General features: G+C 37.6%; 3 protein-coding genes across 5 annotated transcripts in view; 2 read left to right on the top strand and 1 right to left on the bottom strand.

Moving 5' to 3' along the window:
* The first annotated feature begins 344 nt into the window (after positions 1-344).
* asb10 (ankyrin repeat and SOCS box containing 10) lies at positions 345-9,577 on the top strand. Its single transcript, XM_084102016.1, is given in 6 exon segments — positions 345-739; positions 3,583-3,850; positions 4,755-5,259; positions 8,019-8,118; positions 8,121-8,132; positions 8,321-9,577. Coding segments are annotated over 6 exon segments (1,317 nt in total). The 5' UTR covers positions 345-429; the 3' UTR covers positions 8,443-9,577.
* Positions 9,578-12,975: 3,398 nt separating this feature from the next.
* Positions 12,976-16,278, top strand: gbx1 (gastrulation brain homeobox 1). Its single transcript, XM_084102051.1, has 2 exons — positions 12,976-13,541; positions 15,038-16,278. Exons 1-2 carry the CDS (start codon positions 13,106-13,108, stop codon positions 15,550-15,552), a joined length of 951 nt encoding a protein of 316 aa, XP_083958177.1. The 5' UTR covers positions 12,976-13,105; the 3' UTR covers positions 15,553-16,278.
* A 6,246-nt stretch (positions 16,279-22,524) lies between these two features.
* agap3 (ArfGAP with GTPase domain, ankyrin repeat and PH domain 3) overlaps positions 22,525-26,825 on the bottom strand; it is a 161,664-nt gene continuing 157,363 nt past the window's right edge. For all 3 annotated transcript variants that reach the window (XM_084102634.1, XM_084102635.1, XM_084102633.1), the window contains exons 17-18: positions 25,640-25,895; positions 22,525-25,554 (exon numbers count right to left, since the gene is read on the bottom strand). In XM_084102634.1, the coding sequence (XP_083958760.1) occupies positions 25,342-25,554; positions 25,640-25,895 (469 nt within the window). In that variant the 3' untranslated portion in view covers positions 22,525-25,341. The remainder of the gene's footprint in view (positions 25,555-25,639; positions 25,896-26,825) is intronic.

A 26,825-nucleotide genomic window follows, 5' to 3' on the forward strand; every position in this document is an offset into this window, starting at 1 on the left:
ATAGATAGATAGATAGATAGATAGATAGATAGATAGATAGATAGATAGATAGATAGATATGAAAAAAATGTTTTTAATGTCACTGGCTTCATAATTTATGACTATGTAATATAATTATGAGTATGCGAACACCCAAGAGAGTATAGTGATCCTGATTCTGAATGATCTGAAAATACTAACAAGGCAGAGCTGACCTGCTGCTAAACGGCTGTTTTGATATAAACAATGAGTCATTGCCTTCTATATAGCGAACATAATCTGAAAAGTTATGTCCCACCCATGTGACACTGTAAAAATAGTCTCGATGCACATGTGGCCACGTTCCAACTCAGATGTCAAAACAAGCCCTCCGAGCAGAAGGCCATTTGAAAGATCCCAGGCCTTTTAGTGTCTAGACCAAAAGAAGCTATAGGTGAAGATTGTCTAGACATGTCTCGAAGGACTCCCATGTATAATCCAAGCTCTCTGCGCTCTTTAGAGCAGGAGCGGCATCAAATGAGACTGGCTGCCCCGGTTCTCAGTGGGTATCTGCTGAGGAAAGAAGCCCGGGACAGAGGGACGTCTTCCAGGCAGACCGTGGGAAACTCTCCGATGGTGTGCCGAGACCTTGTTGTTCAAAATGCCCTGTACACTGGAAATATAGAGGCTGTGAAAGAGCTTTTCTCCAAAGGCTTTCCTTCAGACCTGCTCATCCAGCCACAGGGAGGAGCCATGCGCTACGCAAGTGGAAAAGTGAGAGGTAAGAACAAGCTGTTGTGCAACCGAGCTCAACTTTGCGCAAGTTGTTGTCAAGCTTAACTTTGCATTTGTCTCCTAGAGCTTAGAGTATTTCGGTTGCCCCCAAGAGATCTGTTTCGATTGTCACGATAACTTGAACTGATTACTTCTCAGATTGGCCAGACAGTCTCGGGTTTCTGGACCGTTCTAAAGGTTATGCCAGGCGTCCTTAAAATAGCCCCTTTCTAAAAACAGGCAGCAGACTAACCAGACATATTCAGGGCAAAGATCTATAACATTGTGCCCAGTCTGAAAAGCACTTCAGGCAATCAACACAACCGTGAAGAAGAAGCTGGATTCGTAGCTGATCCTTGCTTTACCTCACACATGGGGCCAAAGACTAAATTTCTCAAACAAAAGAAATATCGCAGCGACGTGATCGCAACGGCTCAAGCGTCAGGATGCATCCTCCAGTTCTGGAATGCGCTTCTGGTCGGAGATGAAATCACCGTTATTAGTATCATTGATGACCCAGAATATGCTTATCTCATCGATGCCATATATGACACCAGCAACATAGAGGAGTGGAAGAACTTCAGGTTCAACTACAAAGGGCTAAGTATGTTACAGGAACACACAATGATGTGAAATTGTGTTTGGTGTTTATGATATACCATATGATATTTCTATGCAATGGGGGGAAAATAATTCTTGCTGCTTGTTTAGTTTACTTAAAACAACACAATTGTTGAACATTTTACCACAACTGAATATTATTCTGCCACAAGCAGTGACAAACTATAAATTGTATGTTTAAAATACATAAATTTTGAGTAAACATGGAAGTTTCACCCAAAAATTAAAATTCTGTCAATAATTACTCACCCTCATGTTGTTCCAACCGCATAAGACTTTCGTTCATCTTCGGTTAGTAAACCAGAAAGTTAGTAAAGACAATGTTTAAAATAGTCCAAGTGACTACGATGGCTCAACCATAAGTTTATCAAACGACGAGAATACTTTTTGTGCGCATAAAAGTCATAATTTATTTATTTTTTGCGCACAAAAAGTATTCTCGTCGTTTGATAAACTTATGGTTGAGCCACTGTAATCACTTGGACTATTTTAAACATTGTCTTTACTAACTTTCTGGGCCGGCAAGTTTCAATAACATAGAAGCCTATGGAGGAGTGAGACAGCTCTTAGATTTAATCAAAAATATCTTAATTTGTGTTCCGAAGATGAACGAAAGTCTTACAGGGTTGGAACAACATGAGGGTGAGTGATTACTGACAGAATTTTCATTATTGGGTGAACTATCCCTTTAAGGAATGAGCTTCGTATCATCGCAGAAACTTTTATGCATTGTGAAACTATTTCAGCTTCTGAGGGAAACAACGTCGAATATTATTTTTAGAATGTTTCACACTTGAAACAGTTAAAACACGTTTATTTGTACAGAATGATAAAAATAATCTTATAAATAATTATGAAATCTAAAAACCTGACTACCCAGAATAAATTACTAGAACAGAATATAGCATAAAATGCTGTGATAGCCCATTTAAAGTGTGGATAAAATAATTAATTAACTAATTTAATAATAATTAATTTCTGTTCTCAAAGATCATTTTGTCATGCATTGTGTCTACCTAAGTATCACAGCAGTGTATACATTCCTGTGCACATACACTAGTGCTTAAACTTTGCCACTCTAAAGCGTATCTTCATTCCCAGTATTTCCACGTCAGACTCGCCTGCTGTCACAGTTATTTGTTCCCCTATGTGTTCCGGTTACACATAGATTGCTCTCTTCTTATTGCACCACCCCGACTGTGTCTTTGAGGTTGCTTCGGGGTCTTTTTATGAGTTTGTGTTTATGCGTGTTCCCTTGAAACTTGATAAAATACTGATCACAAAAAAATGAGTATTGCATGGGAGACAAACTTTTCTTGGCGTGTTACATTATAAACTGACTGTCCGCATTGTCATTTTGCAAGTAATGAAACTGAACGAGATTGTCTGCTCATGTGCATCATGGCGTCTGCTAACTTATTAATCTATAAGAACACACTGTAAGTGTCAGAGGCATTATGTTGGATGTTGGTGTTTGACTCATTTAGCATTCTGTTAACAGTAAATGTGTGAATTCAGATAAACCTACAGCACTGTGTGTGATGTTACAGTTACAATGCATCTGGAATGTCATCAAATACCTAAATAAAAAAAATTCAATGCAAATTGCTTTGGATATTTATAGAATTATTGTTAAGATTAAACATGCACCGAAAGTATACTATAGTATACTAAGTATACTACCATTTAAAAGTTTGGTTCAGGAAGATTTAAAAAAAAGAAATGAATACTTTTATTCAGCAAGGATACATTAAAATGGTCAAAAGTGACAGTAAAGACATTAATAATGTTAAAGAAGATTTCTGTTTCAAATAAATTCTGTTATTTGAGCTTTCTCTTGATCAAAGAATCCTTGAGAAAAATTTTTTTGCATGGTTTCCACAAAAATATTAAGCATAAATATTAAGCAGCAAAAATGTTTTCAACATTAACAGCCTTGGCGAGCAGAAGAGACTTCTGTCAAAAACATTAAGAAATCTTACGGACCAAACTTTTGAAATGCAAATGTAATGTACAAATTAGTCAACTAATGCACAAAAAAGTCTTATGTCCCTTCCCTAGATTTTAGCCCTGCCACTTTGGTTGGCATCCACACAAACGGAGCAAAAATGCTTTAAATCTTCAAACTCTCCAGCCCTGTTCATGATTTCCTGATCTAAAATTGAAACTAACTGCAACACTGAATATCGTAATATTCAGATAATCTCATATCCGTGCTCTTTTGTTCAGGACTGTGGTCATTGACGTATGAACAAGAGCTGACCACGCCACTGCACATCACCGCTGGCCGGGGTTTCACCGAATGTCTGCGGCATCTCCTCGTGAGGGGCGCTCGAGTGGACCTGGCACCTGGGGGCACCACTGCCCTGCATGAGGCCTGTGAGGAGTGCCAGCCCGAGTGTGCCAAGCTGTTGCTGCAGTACAGAGCCAATGCCAACGCAGCCAATGAAGACGGGCAGATGCCCCTGCACGTGTGCACTGAACTCGATTCCCTTGAGTAAGTGCTTGTTCAGCGCTGTGATTACAGGAAATCCTGTGGTGAACTTCACCATTTCAAATGACTGTCAGATTGACACTTGAAATGAAGGTGTACCACCGCTCAAAAGTTTGGAATAATTATGTTTTTTTGTTTGTTTTTGAAAGAAGAAATATATTTCTATTTGAATATTTCTATTCCTGTGATCAAAGCTGAATTTTCAGCATCATTACTCCAGTCTTCAGTCACATGATCTTTCAGAAATCATTCTAATATGCTGATTCTAATATTGCGGCTCAATTATTATTGGCGCTCAATTATTAATTATGGTTCTTATTTTTATCAATGTATGTATCGATACTTGTGAGGAAATGTATCAATTTTTAGGATTTGTTGATGACTAGAAAGTTCAAAAGAACAGTATTTATTTGAAATATAAATCTTTTGTAACATTATAAATGCTGTTACTGTCATTTTTTATCAATTTTAATGTGCCCTTGCTGAATAAAAGTATTATCTATTGAATGGTGGTGTATCACGGTTTCCACAAAAACACTAAGCAGCACAGCTGTCTTCAACATTGATAATCAGAAATGTTTCTTGAGCAGCAAATCAGCATATTAAAATGATTTCTGAAGGATCATGTGACACTAAAGCCTGGAGTAATGATGCTGAAAATTCACCTTTGATCACAGGAATAAATTACATCTTAAAATATATGACAATAGAAAACAGCTATTTTAATTTGTAATGATACACAATATCACAGTTTTTACTGTATTTTTTTTAACCAAATATCATCTTTCTGAGCTCAAACTTTTGTCCGGTAGTGTACTTGTAGACAACGCAGACTTTGATGTTAAATAATATCCAACAAAATTGATAGAGCTAATGCAGAATGTAATATTTGTGTATGTTTTTCCAGGTGTGCCAAACATCTACTTGCGTTCGGCGCTTTGATCAACAGTCAAAGCTTGGATGAGAACGACACGGCCCTTCATGTGGCGGCCCGCCATGGCCTTCCAGATCACGTGGAGCTCTACTTACGACACGGAGCTGCGCTAAACCTACGAAACGACGAAGGACACACACCTCTGAATGCCGCGTGCTCCCAGCCTCAGGACCGCTCGTCTCTGGAGCGCTACAGTCGGGTTTGCCACATGCTGGTCTCTGCCGGGGCGGACGTACAGGTCAGTGATGCGGACAAGCAGACTCCACTGCACATGGCGTGTAAGAACGTCAACCCTGACGTGGTGGATCTACTGCTTAAGAACAAAGCCTTGGTCAACGAAATGGATTACGGTGGCGAAGCACCAATGCATAACATCCTGAAGGTGGTGGCCTACAAGACGGACCATGAGCCCGAGAGGATCGTTCAGGCTCTTCTCAACTACAGCTCCATCAGAGTGTGGCCTGGAGCTCTGCCCAAGGTCAGCACTGGACGCGGACTATTCCTATATCCCTAGTCAAGGAATGCTAATTTGGAACCAATCTAATAAGATTGGAAACCTTTAAAGTGCCCCTATTATGTTTTTTCAAATATCACCTTTCATGCAGTGTGTAATAAAATGTAAAACGTCTGCAAGACGAATAAAAGAATAAATTCTGATCTGCTGAAACGAGTCGTCAGCAATTCCAGTCTCACTTCCTGTTACATATGTAACAATGTAACAAATTTGCATAATACCAGCCTATGGTCAATGGCTGCCCGCGAACGACGTCTACTTTGACCCTCAAACACTGTAGTTGTGGCTGAGACTGGAAGAGTTTGGTCTGTGTTTTCGACATGTCGAGAAGAAGCTATTTTCAGCTCTGCGAAAGCAGATCCACTTTGCTGCAGTTCAAAAGGACGAAGACTCACACTAGAATTGATACGGAAATACCGACGCCATCATTACTGTTCGTATCAAGTGCTGAGGAAGATCCAGAGCTGAAATTCAGATATGGTAATATGCGTTTCGTTTCCAGCACCCACTGTAAGCGATAGACCAATCACAACAGACTAAGCCATCTAACCAATCAGAGCAGAGTAGGGTTGTGGAAAGGAAGGGTTTATAGAGACATTGGCTAAATCCAAAATCACCCCCTATACCCTCAAATAGGGCATTATTTGAGGGGACAGCCATTAGTAGTGGTGTCCGAAACCATAGTGGACGTTATTGAGTGCACTCGTTCAATCCCACATTGCACTGCAATAACGAGTGTACAACTGATGTACGCTCAACGGTTGTCCGAATTCGCTCACTCATTTTCATTCATTCCTTCAAGTGAACTGTATTAGTTGACTAACGTAGGGAATAGTCATTGAGGGTTTAGGGGGCGATTTTTGATTCAGGCAGAATCTACAAACAAACCGTTTTCAGACTCTTTGAGAAATCAGGTGATATACAGTGTATATTATGAGAAAATCAAAGTGTTTTTTAACCTTGGATGCATGTAAAACTATTGTAGGAGACATCCAAAATAAAATCAGGAACCTTTAAAACAGCATAACAGGGGCACTTTAAGAGTTATCCGATTGTACCAATTCATGCTGGATATGCTGAAATGCTTTTTTTCAGTTTTTAGAATTTTTGTTTATCTATTAGGTTATTTTTTCATTCTTATTCTGACTTATTTCCCTAATTTGTTCATAAAGACTGTTGAGGATTGGCTCTAAATTATGATTAAATTAAAGTATTCCTTAAGGATTGTTTTGATTAGTGGTATGCACTACTGATATTTCTCACTTTTAGGATATTTTTATACATAGGACGCATTAAATTTGTCAAAAGTGACAGTAAAGCCATTTATAATGTCATGAAAGAAACCACAAAAGAAAGTCATGGAAAGGCATGAGGGTGAATAAATTACAGAATTTTCATTTTTAAATTCTATTCATTTTATAACCATGCACAGTAAAATTGGGAACTAACCTTTTTGCCACTTGTACAGAACGAACCCACGTCTCCAGAAGACCTCCATCTGCAGTCTGTGAATTACAGTTTTCTTTAGCACACAGGATATACAGTATTTATCATATTCAACTAATATATATAGAAATGAATTAACTTAAAAGCACCGCAAGCAGCATATGATACTTTAGTTGTCACAAATACAGAAATAATCACTTTCAGATGGATTTATTTCTGTCTTTCAAAAGCGCACAGTTAAAAACACTTGACATCACGCATCCAATGAGTCCCACTTGTGCCAAATAAATTGCCTGAGTCTTAACGAGGCAAATGTTAATAGGAGATTAATTAGCAGTAATTGCAGAAATTCCCCACAATCCCCCAGAGGGGGGCCCAATCTGTTCATCAGCCCAAGTAGTTAATTATTCCATGCCATGTTCCCCCAAAACTACAACTATCCACCTTTGACCTCCACAACACAGGTGGGGCTGTTGCACCAGGTGGAAACTGACAAAAACCTGCTGATCTATGACTGGCTGCGTCTGAAATCGCATGCTCTCTTGAGAAGGTACTTATTTTGAATAAGTAATTACTTCACAACCACCAAATCTGGACGTACTATATTCGCCACGTTGCCATTATCATGTGACCTACCGCTTTACCTCCATTCATAAATCCTCTCCCGTGGCCTCATGGGATAGTAAAGTGTTTATCGTATGCACACTTCAGAATCTTGCCGCCGGAAGTAGTAGGACATCCGGGTAATTTTGCCAACTGTGTACTGTGTACTGTGTTTTTCGCCTACTATATAGGGAAGTATGTGATTTCGGATGCAATTGTTTATTTATTTTTTATTCTTATTAAGATCTGGCCATTTGATTCCTTGTGATGTATTCTGTTAGTTTCTGAAGAACATTAAATTTGGATCTATTTTCAGAGATAAACAAGACTTTATTCATATTTGATAGTTTAATTTACTTTTTAACATTTATGATATTTTTATTTAGCAAGGATGTATTAAATTGGTCAAAAGGGACAGTAAAGACATTCATAATGTTATAAAAGATTTCAACATTGATCATAATAATAAATGATTAGAATATATTAGAATGATTTCTGAGGATCACGTGACACATTCATCCAGATGCTGCAAATTCAGCTTTGCATCACAGGAATAAATTACATTTTAAAATATATTCAAATAAAAAACAGCTATAAATAATATATTTGATATTTGAGTTTAATTTCCCTGTTTTCTTTTTCTTGTAATATGACCGCTTTATTCTCTGACACAGGTGTTGAAATATTGCTGCACATCTCCACGAACAATAGAAGTGCTCTTCAACGCCTATGACCGGCTCAAAATCACTGACGCCTGGGTAGAAGCTGTTCCTCCTGAAGTGTTTCAGGTCAGATGATGTGAAGCTTTTGACTTTTTTCAATGTTTTCTTAAATATAATGTATTGAATGTTTAACTGAATGTTAAAAAAACAAGTTTTATTTAAAAAAAAGCAATAACTCAATTGGTTTCACTAATCTCAAAATAATCTTCTTACAATATCAGATCATGTGAATTCAGTATCTTGTTTTGGCACAGAAACACCGGGAATTCTACGAATCCCTGTTTGCACTGAGCCAAACTCCTCGATGTCTCCAGCACCTGGCCCGCCACAGGCTCCGAGCCTTTCTGGAAGGTCGCTTGCACTGGGTGCTCCCTAAACTGGATTTGCCAACCTTTCTAAAAAATTATATAATGCTGGCATTCAAAGACTATATGCACTGAGAGACCTGTGAACACACAAGCGTGCACACAAGCATTCATCAAGTCATTGAGTTTTGTTTCATTCTTTGTGATTCTGAAGGATAGAAAATTGTCCTGTCTTTACCAAGTTTTTTGTGTAAAGTCGGCATGAAATGGAAGTTGCAATAGTCTTTTCTACCCTATTGTGACATGATGAATGTGATTTCACCATGTGCAACACTGGATCAACATTTTTGAACAACATTTCAATCCACCAGTCAGATTTGAAGGATAAGTTTACAGTTTATATACAGTATAAGTTTAGGCTTACAACCAGGGTTAAGTGCTTCTACATCAGTGTTATATTTCCCTCTGATTTTAGGGTTAACTTGTGGGTAGGGGTAGTTTTAGGGGTAGAGATAGGGTTAGGATTAAAATTCCAGACAGGAATGTTGTTCCAGGATCAACAAAATATGTTAATTCTGGAACGTCTTACTTGGTAAAATCACGTGACCATTGTGACGTATACATCCGAGTGAAGTGTCTTCTTGATTTTGTCCATGGGGAAATGATTGGATGGTTGAGGTTTGCTATTGGTGGATCTCATGTGAGTGACAGGTTGCCCCGCCCTCAAGCCAGTAAACACATCATCAGAGAAGAGAAGAGACATTGCTGCAAGAGGGAGGGGAAGATTAAAGATTACGAGGGCACATGAATTTAAAAATAAAAATAAAATAATTATGTTCCATATATAGGAACATATATAGGAAAAACAAGAATTGCCTATTTGGTTTAATGGTGATTTTAAAATGTGTTTTACTATTACTGATATCTATTTTAAAGCATTAAAAGAAAGAAAGAAAAGATGAAAGAGTTTCATGAAGAACAAAACAGGAGGTGTATGCAGAAGGTCAGTATGTAAATTCAGTGCAGCACTTTCACCATTTGATTATCTTCCACAGTGGGGCGCCATGGAGCTCTAATGGATCCTGAACTCTTCAAAGTTCTCAAAGCATTGATAGGAATTCATGCGAAATTGACAGTTTCTGAAAATATTCAAAACCATTCTGTATGCTTTAATGTTTTAATGTTCTTGTAAAATAAACGTTAAAATTTTCTATTTATGTAATTCATTTGAGCTGCTTTTCTTATTTTATTTCTTATTAATGCAAAAAATGCAACCATTGGGTTTAAAATTTTAATTTAAAAATTGTCCATATTTGACCCAAACATGGGTTGAAACAACCCAGCATTTTTAATTAGCAAAAATTGATTGACATTTAAAATGTTTCTTTTTAGGAGAGAAGGGTTCTACTATTCTATTCTATTCTATTCTATTCTATTCTATTCTATTCTATTCTATTCTATTCTATCAACTTAACTATTTTAACATTTATGATTTAAAGTGCTTGATTTAATGTCTAATTTGAGGCTTCACTTACAATACAATACGGTATTATTATGGTACATGTCCAGATAAGCTTGGATGGCACTTTCTTATATTTGATATCGTTATCCTTGTCAGAATCACCATAAGTGATTTCATCTTCATTTATCTATCTTCTCAGAGGAATAATATAAGAAATCTTGCTGTAACATTACAATTCTCTATGTGGATGAAAACTATTGTATCCATGATTTTTAAAATCTTAAGTACCACGTCAGGGTTTTATTTTTTACTTGTTATCCGATCTGAAAGATGAGTGTCACAGGATCCTCCAGCCACATGTGGCTTTTCCGTCAGAGGTGCATTATGGAGATGAGTTGTGTGGAAGTATTATGTGATTATGTTATGGAGAGGCATGCGCTTGAATGATAAACAGCAAGTAAAGGCAGAGGGCAGAATGATTGGGGACAGTGTGAGGGTCTCATGTCTAATGATCCTGTCACCTTGACCCTTTAAAAAACAATGCAATGGACATTTGTTTATGAATAATAATACTTATTATTACACTACAATTTTATAATTATTATTATAATTACAAATTATTATTAGTAGGAGTATCAGAATACAGTGGGACACTTTCTGATAATTTAGTGTTGTTTAAAAAAATATGATCCAAATGTCACCCTATATTTAGTTTAGAATGAATGCTTACCAATTGTCCCACTTGGCCTGTATTCATCCTAATACGTAGATCATAATACATTTTAGCAATTCTACTTTGCTCCCTATTGCTGCATTATTTGGATTTAAAGTTATTAATTGTGCGTCAAAGATAATAAAGTCTTGTTGGTTTGCTCTTTTTTCCTGATGTGAAGAACAAAGGTGCAAAGCAATTGTCTATGAACAGATCTTTGATAAAAGTCTTATATACGATGACCAAGAGGAGGAGGGGGGCTCTGATTGTGTCCCATTCAGGAGCGTGAGAGAGAGAGAGAGAGAGAGAAAGAGAGGGAGAGGGAGAGAGCGAGGGAGAGAGAGAGAACGCTGTCTGGTTTCAATAGATCAAAGAGCACTGCTCCTGAATGGAGTCATTTGCAATTATAAGAATAATTAGCATCTGTGGGTCCTCCATCGCTAATCAGAGTCGGAGGTGATGTGTTTATGTCCTCGCGCAATCAGACGGCCAGTTGGAGAGCTCGCGCCCCGCAGGACTCAATAGCGCCTAATCATCATCAGAAGTGAATTGGCATTTAAACGGTAAAATGATCTCCGATTAAATTAATGCTTAGCGGGGAAAGAGAAACCGCTCAGAGGGTGCAATTTTAGACCCCTTTTCTTTGTTTTTTCTTAAAATCTAAATTATATTCTCAACTAAAGAAATATCATTCGATTTTCTCTTAAAGTCTTTTCCTTCTTAATTTTCTGTACACATTGTCAAATTATCTGTATGATTAATCAAGGACCTTTCCTCTGAATATCTGTGGAGATAGGCCTACATACATGACACTCTATTTGTCTGGCTCTATTTAAACAAATTACAATGGATTACGTGAATGCACATGATTAATATGTTTTCAATGTATGAACTACGATCATTTTTATAGTCATTTTTTTATCTAGATGACGTAACTGTCCGGAGATTATAAAAAAGAGAAATGTTAAAAGGCTGAAATTATTGGATAAAAACCACAGATTAAGTTAATTGCCATTAAGTTAAATAAGTTAAATATTATAGCTAGCCTAGGCTAGCCTATATAGGCCTATATTTTTTTTACTTAAAAAAATAAATAAAAAGGCAGGTTTGTTCAGGCCAAATGAAGAAACTACTTGTTATTCATGAACAGGCCCAGCATTTTAAGGGATTTTTTGTCAGTCATTTTTGGTTTAATCTGTTGAGATCGTCTCGCGCAACTCAGTTGTCGTTTCGCCGCCCTAACACTCTGGGTGACGTAAGCCATCTAAACAAAACTTTTTGTGATATACTTTCGATATATTAATATAGAATAAAGTGATAAAAAATGACAGTTGGCCTACTTGTGTTTTGAGGAAGTTCCGCCCGGATCCCAAAGGAAAGCGCTCGCGCTGCCTGCTGTTGCTATGGTTACCCCTCAGGCGAACAACCGCGATTTATTTTCGCTAGCATATAGCCTACATTTAGCGAACTTATCTAACTTTTGGTGACTGGAAGTTATTTGAAAACGCTTTTGAAATGTTTTCATTTCACATTTCCACAAAAATGGCTACACTCTAAAATAAGTTGGGTTCTTTCAACCCACGTTTGGGTCAAATATGGACGAACCCAAGCGTTTATTGGTTTACATTTTATTAAAAATGATGGTTTAAATTAAATTTTTTAACCCAATGGTTGTGTTTGTCCGTATTTGATCCAAACATAGTTTGAAACAACCCAGCATGTTTTTAAGAGTTTAATTTTTTTTTCCAAGAAATTGCTTAATTTTATCATCTAAAATCCATATTTTTTGGCCTATAAATATTTATAGGCCAATATCTTGTAATACTTCCCTATTTTATCAGCATAGTGTTCACACAGATCTCTACATTCAAACGTCATTTCATCAGTAAAATCTCTCTCTTGGGGATAATTGTCGGCCAGATTCACTCTTTCTCCGAACAGAAAAGAAAAGACTCTCTCTCACAAGAGGGCCGAAACATCTGCCTCTCCGCCCTCACGACTCCGATGCCATCGGCCTCTAAAAGAATAAACAAAAGAACCGTTGTTATATATCTTCCCTTGAATACAAAGTAATTACTTATCATCAATCAAAATTAATAATAGTTGATTGGGTTGGTGTGGTCAACGCAGTCCCCTCACATTCGCTTTCCATGAGGAGGGGACTTGACCCACTGGGAAACTACACCCCCCCCTCTCTAGGCGGCCTAAAAAGTCAGGGACTGAATAAGGAAATGAAGCGTAATTTGAGGAAGATGGATGAGTCTCCAGGGCAACACCCCCTTCTATCCTCTTGTATTGATGATAACCGAGAGAAAGAGAGAGAGAGGGTGCGAGAGCGCGCGCGCGAGAGAGTGTGTGTGTGTGTGTGTTTATGTCTCAGTATGTGACAAATAGAGGCTGAGACACTGAGAGCTCCAGACAAAAAAACGCATCAGGTCCCAGTCAGTTGGACGGCGAGGACCCTACAGCACCATCAGGATAACCGTGGACCACATTTGGGTGATTTGTCTCAGAAGGCCAGTGCACGGGATTTATACGACCAGACCGCGCTCAGTTCACCATGCAGAGACCGAGCGGTACGGGCACGGCGTTTTCCATTGATTCTTTGATTGGCACTCCACAGCCCCGGCCGGGCCACCTGCTCTACACGGGCTACCCGATGTTTATGCCGTACCGACCGCTTATGATTCCACAAGCCCTGTCTCATTCGTCATTACCGTCGGGTATCCCTCCCTTGGCACCGTTGGCATCGTTCGCGGGGCGTCTCACCAACACTTTTTGCGCAGGTTTGGGTCAGGGGATGCCCTCCATGGTGGCGCTCACTACCACCCTGCCCAGTTTCTCGGACCCTCCAGATAGTTTCTATCCCCCGCAGGAGATGCCGGGACCCCGGTTAGGCGCGGACGGGACGGGGATGAACCGGCAGGAGAGCCCGCATGACGAGCTCAAGGGCTCCGAACTCCTCAATTTCACGGAAACTTTTCAGGCGGTTGCAGGTGAGCACCGGAGACAAACTCTCACTGACAGCTGGATTCAAAAGTTCTAACCGCCTTTATTCAAAATAGAAGTTCTGATTAGAACCAAAAGGGTTCTACAGTCTGATGCCAAAAGTTCTAAAACAAACTTTTATCCTCTAGCCTAGTTCTTTAGAAAATACCGGTGAGTTTTATAACATACAAACCAATATGCTAAATAAAATAACTTTTTTTTTAACCTCCAAAAAACCAGATGCTGCAGATAAGATAAGATGGTCTTTTTGGTGAAAAAAAAGGGTTTAAATTAACTTTTTTTCTAATAGCGTGGAACTTCATTAAAAACTTTCTGTAGTGTCATCAACAAACAATTAAAACTTGCTGTGCATTCAAACAGTCAGAAATGTCATGAAACGTCATGTCATGTGCTTTCATGTATTTTTTATGATATGAATGTAAGCTAAGAATTATAACATTTTTGGTAGCTTTTGAATCAGAATTCACTATGTGGTTTAAAACTCGTTTTTGTGGCTGGAGTGCATTTTAGACATTTATCATATACTGTTCTTATGGACTTTATAAAATTATTGAAATAATTATAGGCTAGGCTATATGTTTTGAGATATTTCTAAATAGTTAGCAAAATTTGATATTTTAAAGTTGGAGTTTGAGCAGACTGAATCACAGAGCAAACGATACGAACAAAATAGCATTCGCTGTGAAGTTTCAGCACACTGTTTATTTTACTTCATCATTCTATGTTATAAAAATATATTTTCCCCATACAAATTGTTCCAATACTGTCATTTCTACTCGAGCTTTTGAGTTTATACACCATTTTCTTAAACATAAAAAAGTGTAACGAATTTACAGATTAAATTTGCTTTTAAAGTTGTAAGGCATACACTAAAGTCATTGGTTCGAATATGTAGACAGGCCTTGAAGGAATTTTATTATTGTTGGATTCAGGATATTTATGAAATAATGTCTGTAAAATTAAAGTTTTAAATGGAGCATGTTACACCATACAGCAAATGATTAACAATTATTCTAATGTTTTAGAGCAATTCAATATTTCCCTCATGTTAGAGAATTCATTTCTACACTCTTAAAAATAAAGGTTCTACACATGGGATATCGCAGTGATGCCAGAACCATTATTGGTTCCTCAAAGAACCTTTCAGCGAACAGATCTTAAAAGAGACATTTTTTTAATTTATTTTAATAACCTACAGAACCTTTTGTGGAACGCAAACGTTCCATGGATGTTAAAGGTTCTTTATGGAACCATCAATGCCAATAAAGAACATTTACTTTATAGCCTACTCGATTTTCTTGATCATTAATTAATTCGAGGTTGTCAAAAAGGACTTTTCACTGCACTTCGTCACGTTGGCACCACCTGTAATGCATTCAATTGTTTCAATTTGGGTTTAAATGTTTTAGCCTACATGCATTAACACTACATTTGTCCCTTGACCAGAATTTTTGTAATGCTTAATAATTGTCCTTCTCTTCAGGCGAAACCAAACTGTACAGTTCCGACGACGAGAAGCTGGATCTGAAGTCCGCGGAGGCCGCGTGCAGTGACCGGGAGGACAGCTCGGCCGACAGCGAGAACGAGAGCTTCTCCGACGGGAACACCTGCGCTTCAGCGGCCCAGAAAAGCAAACTGAAAGGCGGCTCACAGGACGCGTTACCGCCGGGCGGCTCTGCGGGAAAGAGCCGGAGGAGACGGACTGCTTTCACTAGCGAACAGCTCCTGGAACTCGAGAAGGAGTTTCACTGTAAGAAGTATCTGTCCCTCACCGAGCGCTCTCAGATCGCGCACGCGCTCAAACTCAGCGAGGTCCAGGTCAAAATCTGGTTCCAGAACCGCAGGGCCAAATGGAAACGAATCAAAGCCGGGAACGTCAACAACAGATCCGGGGAGCCCGTCCGGAACCCCAAAATCGTGGTGCCCATCCCCGTGCACGTCAACAGGTTCGCGGTTCGGAGTCAGCACCAACAGATCGAGCCGGGCAGCAGGCCATGAACTCCTCAATCAAAGTGACCCTGAACTCCTCAAACGAACATTTACACGAGCCACAGTCACACAGGTCAGGGGTCACACAGTACAGATGCATGAAGCACACCTAAAAGGAGACCTTTTCAGTAGGCTATCTAAAGTGACATTTAGGTAACACAAACTCGAGGCCTATACAATGCTTAACGGATCATCGGTTTATACATACAATTCTGAATTGCCTATATATGACTTAAAGTTTATAATATTTGAATGGATATTGACAAATGACCTGTTAAGCATTATATTATAAATATTTGAAAGTTATTAAGGTGTTACCGACTTTTCAACGTCGACATTGTTCATTTCCTTCTCTCCCCTAAAATTTCTTTATTTTTAATTTATTATTTTGTACATTTGTAAATATTAAATGTGTCCGTGCGACACACATGTGCACTATACGAGACTGTAAAGAGACGTTTTTTAAAAAATAAGTATTTATAAGTTGCTGTCTAGTGAATTTTTTGCATGTGTTGCCATTTGTTGTCTGATTTTCCCGTATGATTTTAACGGGCCGTTTCATTTTTTGCATGTGCTCTTAAAAGCATTTCTGTCCAAGAGGCGGAATATCCCCCAGTTATTTGTGGAAAAAAAACGGTGATGGAAATAAATAAGCTCAAGAACACAATGGCAGAGTGATATATTCACATCGACGTCACAATAAATATGGTGCAACATGGTTGCATACAATTGGGAGAAAATGTATTCATTGTGTGCATGTTTGTTCTTCTTAAATGCTGTTTCAGTGTTTGTCATCTGTACAAACGAACTGATTAATTATTGATCAACTCACCTATATATATATTTTTTATACCAAACATTAGCCTAAAGCATAAGGTGACTGGCAGTTATTTATTGACAACTATTTAATCATTTTTATTTGTTGATTTATTTATTTACTCATCCACAAAAGTACATTTAGCATGCAATTATAAAGTGTAATTAATAATACAATACAATATGGCTTGATTTACTAAACAATAGATGATGATAATAATAATAATAATAATTAAATAGATATAATTATATATAGATATCCTATGTTCAAGGCTATTACAAATTACAGGAAATGTTAATCTTGCAATATTTATTGTTTTAATGCACAGGTCAGTAACTAAAATCCCCATTTTCCTTTGAAACAGTTGTGGACCTTTTAAAGGTGTGTTTGCTCTTCTAAACCTCCAGCAGATTTACGTTATTTGATGCATTTTGAGCAGGTAATAGAGCTCATCTGTCATCAGTGCTTGTCAAGAGACCATGGGGTAAAATGATTATCCTCGTGTGTTAAAAATGAACATGGATTTATTTTTTTTTATTTTTTTTCTGAAGTTGGAATCATTGTGAAGCTTCAGCTTTCAGCATCTTCTCTTCCCTTTAAATCAGCATTATTGTTCTGAACCATTTCTTTGCTGTTCTGAAAACAAACCAAACATGCAATATCCAGAGATCCAAGTTTTCATTTAACATGCCAATATTCCATTTTTATAACTTTGACATGAAACATTAACTTCACCTTTGCAAAGATGCATTTGATTTAGTAAAAAACATGTTATTTATCCAAATCATAAGACTATACGGTCACATGAGGAAAATACATAATTCTCAGATTCTCAGTTCTCAGGCTCTTCATGAAAACTGCATGACAACCTTTGTGCTATAATAATATTTTCAAAAATGTATTCAGTGCATCTGATGTACTTATAGCTTGTTCCATAACCGACCTAAAAGTCTCACCATTTCCTTATTCCCTGAAAAGTATGTCCTACTTGTATAATCAGGAGGGAATGTGAAATGAACAACCACACATGTAATTGAGAAGGACCGACACTGACCCAAAGCAGCAGACAACAACCGTTTGACTCCATGATGACCAGCGCAGAGAGAGAGAGAGAGAGTGTGTGTGAGAGAGAGAGGGTTTTTTGTTAATGAGCACGGGACTCATTTGTCTCTCTTTGGGAGGCCGTGCTGTCTCAGATGAGAGTGATGGAGCTCTATTACACTGGTCATATCCAACACACTGTAATGAACTTCAACATCAATCATTACAGGAGAGAGCGAAAGACCACGGTGGGTCTCTCTCTCTCTCGCTCTTGTTCAAGGGTTGAGTCTCATTCAGTCACGCTCATCATCATGCAGTGATGCTGGAAAACTGCTTTGAATGAAGGTAAACTATTCACATTTATGGTATGCATATGCCAGATGCTTTCATCCAACTTACATTGCATTCAAGACACGTTTAATCGGATCATGCATTCCCTGGGAATCGAACCCATGACCTTGGTGTTGCTAGTGCCATGCTTCTGTTTGAGCTACAGCAATGTAGTATGTGAAATATATTTATGTTTATAAACATTCATACATTTCATTTATAGGTATTGACTTTTTCAAGATAGTTCAGTGTAATTTAATTCAAAGTCTTATATGGAAGAAGCTCAAATATGTTCTCACTGTAGAACACGGAACCAGAAACCTGGGCAAGGAATTTAGTGGTGATGAAGGCTGTTTTTGGTCTTGACCCTTATTAATCTGCCTTTTACTAATGAAAATTTGCTAATGGAGACTTAGTGCGGCTGAAACAAAATGTTCTTGATATTAAAGTGAATGGAACGTCTTTACAAATGCTGCTTTTAACTTTTTAAAAGACATGGGTAACTTAACCCAGATGAGGGAAAAAGAGTTGGTTTTAGCCAAGTCTCATATCACCAGAAGAAAAAAAAAAAACATTTAAAACCAGCAGGGAAGACTAGTTATAACCAGAAAACCAGTTTAGGCTGGCACAAATCTAGGCTTATAGGCCATACACACACTGAAAAGTCTTAGGAATGATAACAGTATCTGAATCTAAATGATTGTTTGTATGGAATACAGAAGTCACACCTGCAAACTGGAATGATTGACACAGTGGTAACCATAGCAACAGGTTGTTGTCTCATGGCTGCAATAAACCTTGACTTCTTTTGGTCAAAGTAATATTAGCAACTGCATATTACTGTCCATAAATTTGAATTTTTTCATCATGTTTTGATTTGATCTCCGGAGCATCAAGAAGCAGAACTGACAACTGTATTCTGCTGCTATGAATGGGATGGCTATTGGGAATGGGAACCATATTCACCTGCAGAGTGACCGTAACCGAAAGCTGCTTTCATGGCTAGAAACGGCAACAGGATGCCAAGTGTAACGTACCATGATGTATGACACACCAGCAATGTGTTCTCTCATAAGTGCTAATGGGGAGGACGAACGCAACGCTGAGATGTGAAGACACTGACCTCCTGAAAGAATCCAGCATAACCTGTTGCAAAGCTCATGCACTGTAAAAAAAAAAAAAAGTTGCTTCCTTAAATTTTTCAGTACCATCAACTTGGATGTTTAAGTCATTTCAACTTAAATTACATTAAACCAATTAAAACAAATTAGATGAATCTGAAAAAAGGTGAAAACTGCTTAACTTATTTTGATGAATTGAAGAAATGTAAAAACATGTTTTCATAACTTATTGATCATATAATTTTTTACAGTGTGTCCACATTCGGACCTTGAAACAAGCTTACTTAAAGTCGACATGAAATTGAAGTTGCAATAGTCTATCTAGTCCTATTGTGACGTATATCCGTGGCTTGTCGAACAAGAAATAATGTAGGGAAGGACTTGATTTAGTTCATGTGGAATTGATTGGATGGTTGTGGTTTGCTATTGGTCTATCTCATTGGTTGATCCTGAGTGACAGGTTGCCCCGCCTTCACAAAAAGAAGACGCTGCAAGAGCAAGGGTAAGTTATTTTGATTAGGAAGGCACATGAATTAAAAAAAAATTATGTGCACACTGATAAATCATTTAAATAATAAATACCGCAAAAAAACAAACAAACAAGATTTGTCAATTTTGATTTCATGGTGACTTTAAAGTGCAAAACACAAATTCCCAAAAACAATCCCATAAATTATGCGCACAGAAAACAATCTTGTAAACTAATGAGGAATCTCTGAACTTTCTTGACTTGTATTGTCAGCATGTCGCTGTGACATGAGTGTGTAAGTTAATTGCTTCAGCCTCCAGTAACCGCTAGTGGTAAATGCCTAGCTGTTGCATTTACATATCCCCTCATTTAGACACTCTGCTAATTAGCATTCTCATTATGCCAATTATACTAGCTTTAATTATTATAGCATCACTACCAAAAAAAAAAAAAAAATTATGAATCACAAACCAAATAGCCTACAGAGATATTCCACAAGGTGCTGTTCCGAGGATGCGGTGATGGGAACACCAGCACAGCTTGTCAAGAGCGGAACACTCTCATTATGACAATCAGATTAATAGTTTAATTGATATCCGAGCATTTGTTTCATTAACGGATCGTTAGGAAGCGCAAGGTACCGGCTATTCCCGGTCCTCGGCGTGCCGTTCTCCGGAAGTCTTCAAGAGGAGGGACGGGGAGCGCGAGGCCTGAATCCTGAATCCTGGGGAGTGTCTGTGGACGCCCACGCCGCTGATGTATGGGCAGATGCATCAAATCACACAGGATAAACAAGCGATGAATTTCATCAGTGCCATCATAGCCTTAATTTGGCTGCCTAATGAGTCAGAGCTAGTGGCGGAGATAAAAGTTGTCAGAGGCGCGGCTCTAATGAATTTCTTGCCACTTGTAATCAAGGTTGGCTGTCTGAGGGTCCATGATTAATGGAACCCTGGAGGATTCCCTCGGCCTTCAGCTCTCATTACAGCTAATGCATTCTCAGGCAAATTAACACACTGAGAGCGAGAGAGAGAGACACGGAGAATCCAAACAAGGACGGGAAAGAAAGAAAGAACAAGTGATAAGCGCAAGACTGAGAGAATGCGAGGACAGAAAACATAAAATGACAATTAAACAGCTTATGAAACTGAAATGGACTTTGTTCTGTCTTTTAGTCCATGCCTGTTAGCGTTGAGCTACGCATCTATATGCTAATTATGTAAACATAATTAGCCTTCATCACAAATATGCATGTAAAATGTACAGACTTGCTCTTCTAGAAAAAAATACTGATGGCATCATTGAACATCCGGGTTTTTCATTTAAGGGTTTTTAATGGGTTTGGGTAAATGCCTGAAGTAAGGTCTGTGTTTAAGGCAAGCTTAAGATATTTTCAGCATAAAAACATCATTAATGACGATGTAGGCTATCCCGGAAGTTTGCATCACTTTGGTTCCCTTGACAAAACCAAAAAGGATCTTTTGGATTAGTAGCCTATTTCAGAAAATAGGGTCTACTTTTTGACTGACAAAAGCTGATTCTTACATGTTTTATTCATCATGAGAATCTTCACAAATGCGTACAATGTTTAAAGCGTTAATACAATCAGCAGAAAAGCTAAACAAACGAACTAAACCACGGTCACATGACTTCAATGTCACCATCGCTAAGCTTCCTCAAGTCTTTCAGTCTTTGTTTAAAAACATTTTCCCTGAAAGTTTGAGTTATAATAGTTTGCAAGAGCGTGATTATAAACACAACAAGGCTGTGAAGGCAAACTAGTGACTAGAAGAGTTAGCCTGTTCAGCTAATGACGTTTAATATCCCCGACAGCTTATAGAGTCCCAATAGCCACTTGTTAGCAGACAAGTAAAAGCTAGACTATATATAAAAAATATATATATATAAAAAATCACTAGAGGGTATTACTGATGTATTTCATATCATAGAATAAAACATGAAAATATCTTGAGCTTGTGTTCACCACAGACCTTATTTAAAGCATATAACCAAAAACTCATTGACTTCAGGACGATGGAACCAGAAGTGCTAAAATGCTAATGCATTTCCAGGTTTTGGCCTACAAAAATACGTCAACCCTGCAGCACTCTTTACCCCCTTGTGATTTTATTGTAAGCTTTTACATGTCTTGAAAAAGACAGTGGCTAACAAATGGCTAAATGGGACTCCTTTGTGTTTACACTCTTGCAGACTATTCGAACTCAAACATTCCAACTTGTAGCTTTTACATAAAGCTTAGTGGTGTGGACGTAGTGTAATTTGTGTAAAGCTTTAACTTTGGCTTTTTACTTTTGCAGACTGTATATTTAGGCCTCCAAATTCTTTTGTTGGCCACAACACTTGTTTTCTGTGATAATCCAAAACAAATGGAAAAAACCTATTGGCTTTTGTCAAAGGAACAAGGGAGATGCTAACTTCCAGGTTGGCCTACAACAATAAGTCATCGCTGGAGCGCTCTGTACAAGTTAAAGATGATTTTAACTTCTCATTGGTCAATTATATAAGTTTGAATCTTGTCTGTGTTAGTGTTTGAATGAGTTTCCTTTATTTGCAGTCTTTTAGCCCTGATGAAGGCCTGTGTGCTGGAACGCTTTGGCTAAAAAGTATATTTTTTTTGCCAAAGTATCATTATTCTCAGTTCCACTTTATGATCATCTAATTTCTCTACAAGTGTTGCTGACATTGCCTTAAAAATACCTTTGTTCTCCTCCACACACCTTGTTGATTTTGTGAAGAATAACCATATAAAACCCAAGTTTTTGATATTTTTGAGCAGGTTTCCTGGAAGATTATGGACTGTGTACATATATGCTAATGTACTCCTACATTCGGACAAAATATAAACACAATATGTACAAAACATGCTAGTTAAAAAACGTATTTGGTCAGCTTTTAGGACTACACACTAGCATAAAGATGACTGCAAAGCTAATATAGACTAAAATCAACAGAACTAGAGTTATATTTTATAGTGTCAAATGTTAAGCTAGAAAATTAGCATTTTCTTTATTCACACAATTTTTTTCAGGAAAATAACAATTTAAAATATTTAAAATATATATATTTTCAGGTTGAGAAAACACAATAACCATTGAGAAAAGATAGGGAAATTATTTGACAAATTCTCAAGCACACTTTTTCATAATCATATATGACAAATGAATGACACATTTTTTCAGCACTCATGGTATAAATCATTTTATTGGAGTGTTTATTATGTCAATATCCAGCCAAGCATCCAATCAGACGACAGCTAACTCTCATGAAAGCGCTCCATCATGTTCAGAAGGAGCAATTAAAACAATGGCAAATTAAAAGAACCAACAAAAAGTTATCAAACAGCTCAATAAAAGCAACAACAAAAAGAATTATTTACATCTTGCTTTTATAAATATGTCAAATGTACATATAATACACAAAGTACCTTAATGGCCAGACAATGTGCACACATTGAGACCCAAAAACAGGTACCAAAAACAACTTAAAAACAGAACGGTGGCTCTCTGGTACTGGGATACTTGTTGAGCTTTACAAGCGCATCCAAGCGTTCAATAATCCGGCAGTCGCAAGGATGAGAGTTGATTATCATTTTCAACTGCCATACTCCCAAAAGCTCATCCAAGTAACCTCACGCCATACACAGGAGCCCAAACTCAACGTATATTTAAAAAAAATGTTCATAACGTTGATATATGTTCACTTTATGAAGGTCAAAAGGGTCACATGGGCAGATCACCAAAGGAAACTTTACATGCATGTTGCTCCAAATGACCTTCCAGAATTAAAGACAGGTTTAAAATACAATGAGCCGCAGAAATTAAAAGCCGTTGTATTTTAAATCAATGGCATTTCTCCCAAAGCTTGGTTAGATGCGAGGGTTGCATGTACATAACGGACTAACATATGAAAGAAAACGTACCTGCTAGAAGGTAAAACTATAGAAGCTGGGTTCCGCCATGAAATAAATATTGCAGAATCGCAATTCTGTGTTTATCCCCCTCAGAATTGTATATTCCCTCAGATATAAACTCGCAATAGTGGGAAAAAAAGTCAGAATTGTGAGCTAACTTTTTACCTCAAAATCTCAATTTATACCCCGCAATTCAGACATTTTTGAGATATTATGAGATATAAATGTGCAATTAAGAGATTTTTTTTTTTTTTTCTATTCTTTATTTCGTGGCGGAAACAAGCATCCATATAAAACACCTAAAAAAATCATGTAAACTTAAATACTGTCTGGTAAAAACTCATTAAAGAGGTTCAACATCCCCCTCTCGCTTTACCACTTTCCCTTTAACTGACATGTGCCAAACATTAATCAGGGTCTAATCATGATTTTATATTTCAAGTAAGGAGTGTTTTGTAAAAGTTCACGCCGTTCAAACGAGGGTTAAGGCTGATAGGTTTCGGATGGGTCGTCACATCCATAAACTGCCCACACGACACACAGCTAACTGCAAGAGGGAGAAGGAAAAGCTATTGTATACACACTAATGTACATAATCCACGTTCATCCCATTCGATTAGAAACACACGTCTGGATACAAAAACATCCACACCGTCACAAGTGCGGAGGTCATCGGACTCGTAAAACAAACACACACTTCACGATGAGAGCGTCTTATTTCGTAATCTAGCGTGTAGGTACCGTCCGCTGCTACTGAAAGGAGGCAGGAGCGCTTTACGCCGGAGAGGGACGACAGTGTCAAACAGTTAAAGACCAGACAAGGCATCCGTAATAACACAGTATTTGTCATGTAATCAAGCCTTCACGGAGTTTCTTACCAAGACAATCGCGTAAAGGCTAAATGTAAAATAGGAACGAGTATGATGATTTGGGTTTTGTTATCTCGTACTGATGCTACAAATGGTAATGCGTTACCCAGCAGCCTGTAGTGTTTCTGAGTTTTGTTCAAGGGCACGATGGTGGAACAACTATTAAACGTGTGAAGCTTGAGTGAGAAACAGGATCACATACGCATTTAAATGTTTATCATAATTCTGAAAAATCTCACGATAAGTTGACTTTAATGAAGTGTTTATGTGAAACTCACAAGAACATATCCAGGTCACCCCAAAATCCAAATCAAAAATTAGTAAAATATCTTGGCATAAAGAAAATTAAGGACCTGTAAGATAAAGTTTTGTTTGTTCCCCACAAACAACCCCTCAAAACATTTTTTTTTGTGTGTAATTCTTCCCCAATTTTTGTCTGTATATTTCTTTCCTTATGATCCTCATTACTGTAATACAGTATTTTGTACTATATTAAAATGGAAAAATACAAATATAATATTTCGTCCTTATTTAAACCTTAAAATGAAAGAATTAAAATTAATTGACTTTGAGGTGAAATAGACGTTCTTGACTTCACTGATTTAAAGAGATAGTCCATCCCAAAATGAAATTCTGTCATCCTTTCCTCACCCTCATGTTGTCCCAAACCTGTATAACTTTCTGTTTCTGTTGAATCAGTTTTGGTTCCCATTGACTTCCATTATACAGACAAAAAATACAATGGAATTCAATAGGAACTGAAACTGTTCGGTTATCAACATTCTTCAAAATATTGTCTTTTGTTTTTCTGCAGAAAAAAAGAAATGTCATGCTGGTTTGGAATGACTTGAGGAAGAGTAGATTTTTGGGTGAACTATCCCTATAACAGCATAATCTGATTATTTCTAACCTGACGCACCTTAAAAATAAAAACTTGATTTAGTTTAGAACCTGTTGCCCCTCATTTCATTTTTTGTTCTATTCTCAGAGAAGAGAGGACCCCTAAAAACATAATTTTCTTCAGCTTAAAAATAACACGCATTGATAACGTTAACACTGCTAATTCTCGCCGTACACTAGCATTGGTCACAGGAAGTTGTCATGGGGTGATGACTTTACGTGACACGCATGGCACTACGCACAGTTTCCTAATAATGACGAACTGCTGAGGGAAATGATGCCATTTAACGAGAGCAGCATCTATGGGAACATCGACGCGATTACATAATGCTAACACTACGGTTGAGCTCGCACTGAGCGTTGTTGTTGATGTTGGGGTTGTGTCGGGTGGCCGTGGGTGTCGAGAGGCCACCGCTTTCATTGGGACAACCGTGTTGGATGAGGATATCTGCGCACTCCTGACTTCCCGCTCGCTGGGCGTAGGACAGCGGCGTCTGACCACGGGAGTCGCGACTCTTCACATCCACACCGTACTGAGAAACGGACAAATATTTAAAGTGAATGATGGAGGGGGATTTCATGAAGGAAAGCATCACGAGGTGTCTCGAGTGTCCTTACCCAGATGAGCAGCTGTGTGATGACCACATTAGCCATGGCGCAGGACAGGTGCAGCGCGGTACGTCCATCGCCGTCCCCGTACGTCTCGTTGACCTCTTCTTTGGTGCCGTGGGCCAGCAGGAGATCCACCAGCCTCAGGTCGTCCTCCACCACCGCCCGCAGGAGCTGCTGTCCCAGCGGCACGTCTGACTGAGGAAGAGGCACCAGAAACAACTTCTGCTCGTACTTCGCCCGGATCCAGCGCTCCTTCTCTTCCCTGAGGATAAGGATGCACATAGGGATCAACTTTAGAATCAATATATATATTTATATATATATATATATATTTAGAATATATATATATATATATTTAGAATATATATATTTTTAGAATATATATATATATATATATATATATATATATATATATATATATATATATATATATTTAGAATATATATATATATATATATATATACACACGTACACACACACACACAATAAAATCTTGTTAAAAAGGCATGTTTTCCAGTTTTTTTTAATAAATAAATGTATAAAAATAAACACGTACAGAATATTAAATTATTTTATATATACATATATATATATATATTTATGTTATTATATATATATATATATAAAATAAAATAATTAAATATATATATATAAAATAATTAAATGTATATATATAAAATAATATATATATATATATATATATATATATATATATATATATATATATATATATAAAATTATATTTTTGCACAAAAGTAATATATATAGAGTATATATACATTCATTCATTCATAAGCTACATTTATTTTTTGCATTAAATCATTATAATGTGTTATTTCTTAATGTAATATATTTACCAATATAATATATTATATAAATCTCTTCCATCTACTTGGACAATATTTGGCTAAAAGTTTTTTTTTTTTTTACATGTTGTATCTTGACAGGGTTGCCAGATTTGTGTTTCAAAACCAGCCCAATTTCTATTTAAAACCTGGCCAATCACTGCCAAAACTAGCCCAGTCGTGTTACGGGAGTGGGGGTTCGGGGGCGGGGGGTGGGTGAATGGTGGGATTGGGTAAAAATCATGTTTTGGTGGGGGGCACTTCAATCCGCGACTAAAAAAAAACCCACGGCACAACAGTGCAAATGTAGCCCAATTCCACGGGAAAACCAGGGAATTGGCAACACT

Source organism: Abramis brama, assembly GCF_963993115.1.
Source record: "Abramis brama genome assembly, chromosome: 24".
NCBI lineage: Eukaryota > Metazoa > Chordata > Actinopteri > Cypriniformes > Leuciscidae > Abramis > Abramis brama.

Bases quoted from the DNA above. Each gene is read 5' to 3' on its own strand.
- gbx1 (XM_084102051.1), top strand. From the start codon at position 13,106: ATGCAGAGACCGAGCGGTACGGGCACGGCGTTTTCCATTGATTCTTTG. The intron at 13,542-15,037 runs GTGAGCACCGGA...CCTTCTCTTCAG, and splicing joins AACTTTTCAGGCGGTTGCAG to GCGAAACCAAACTGTACAGT.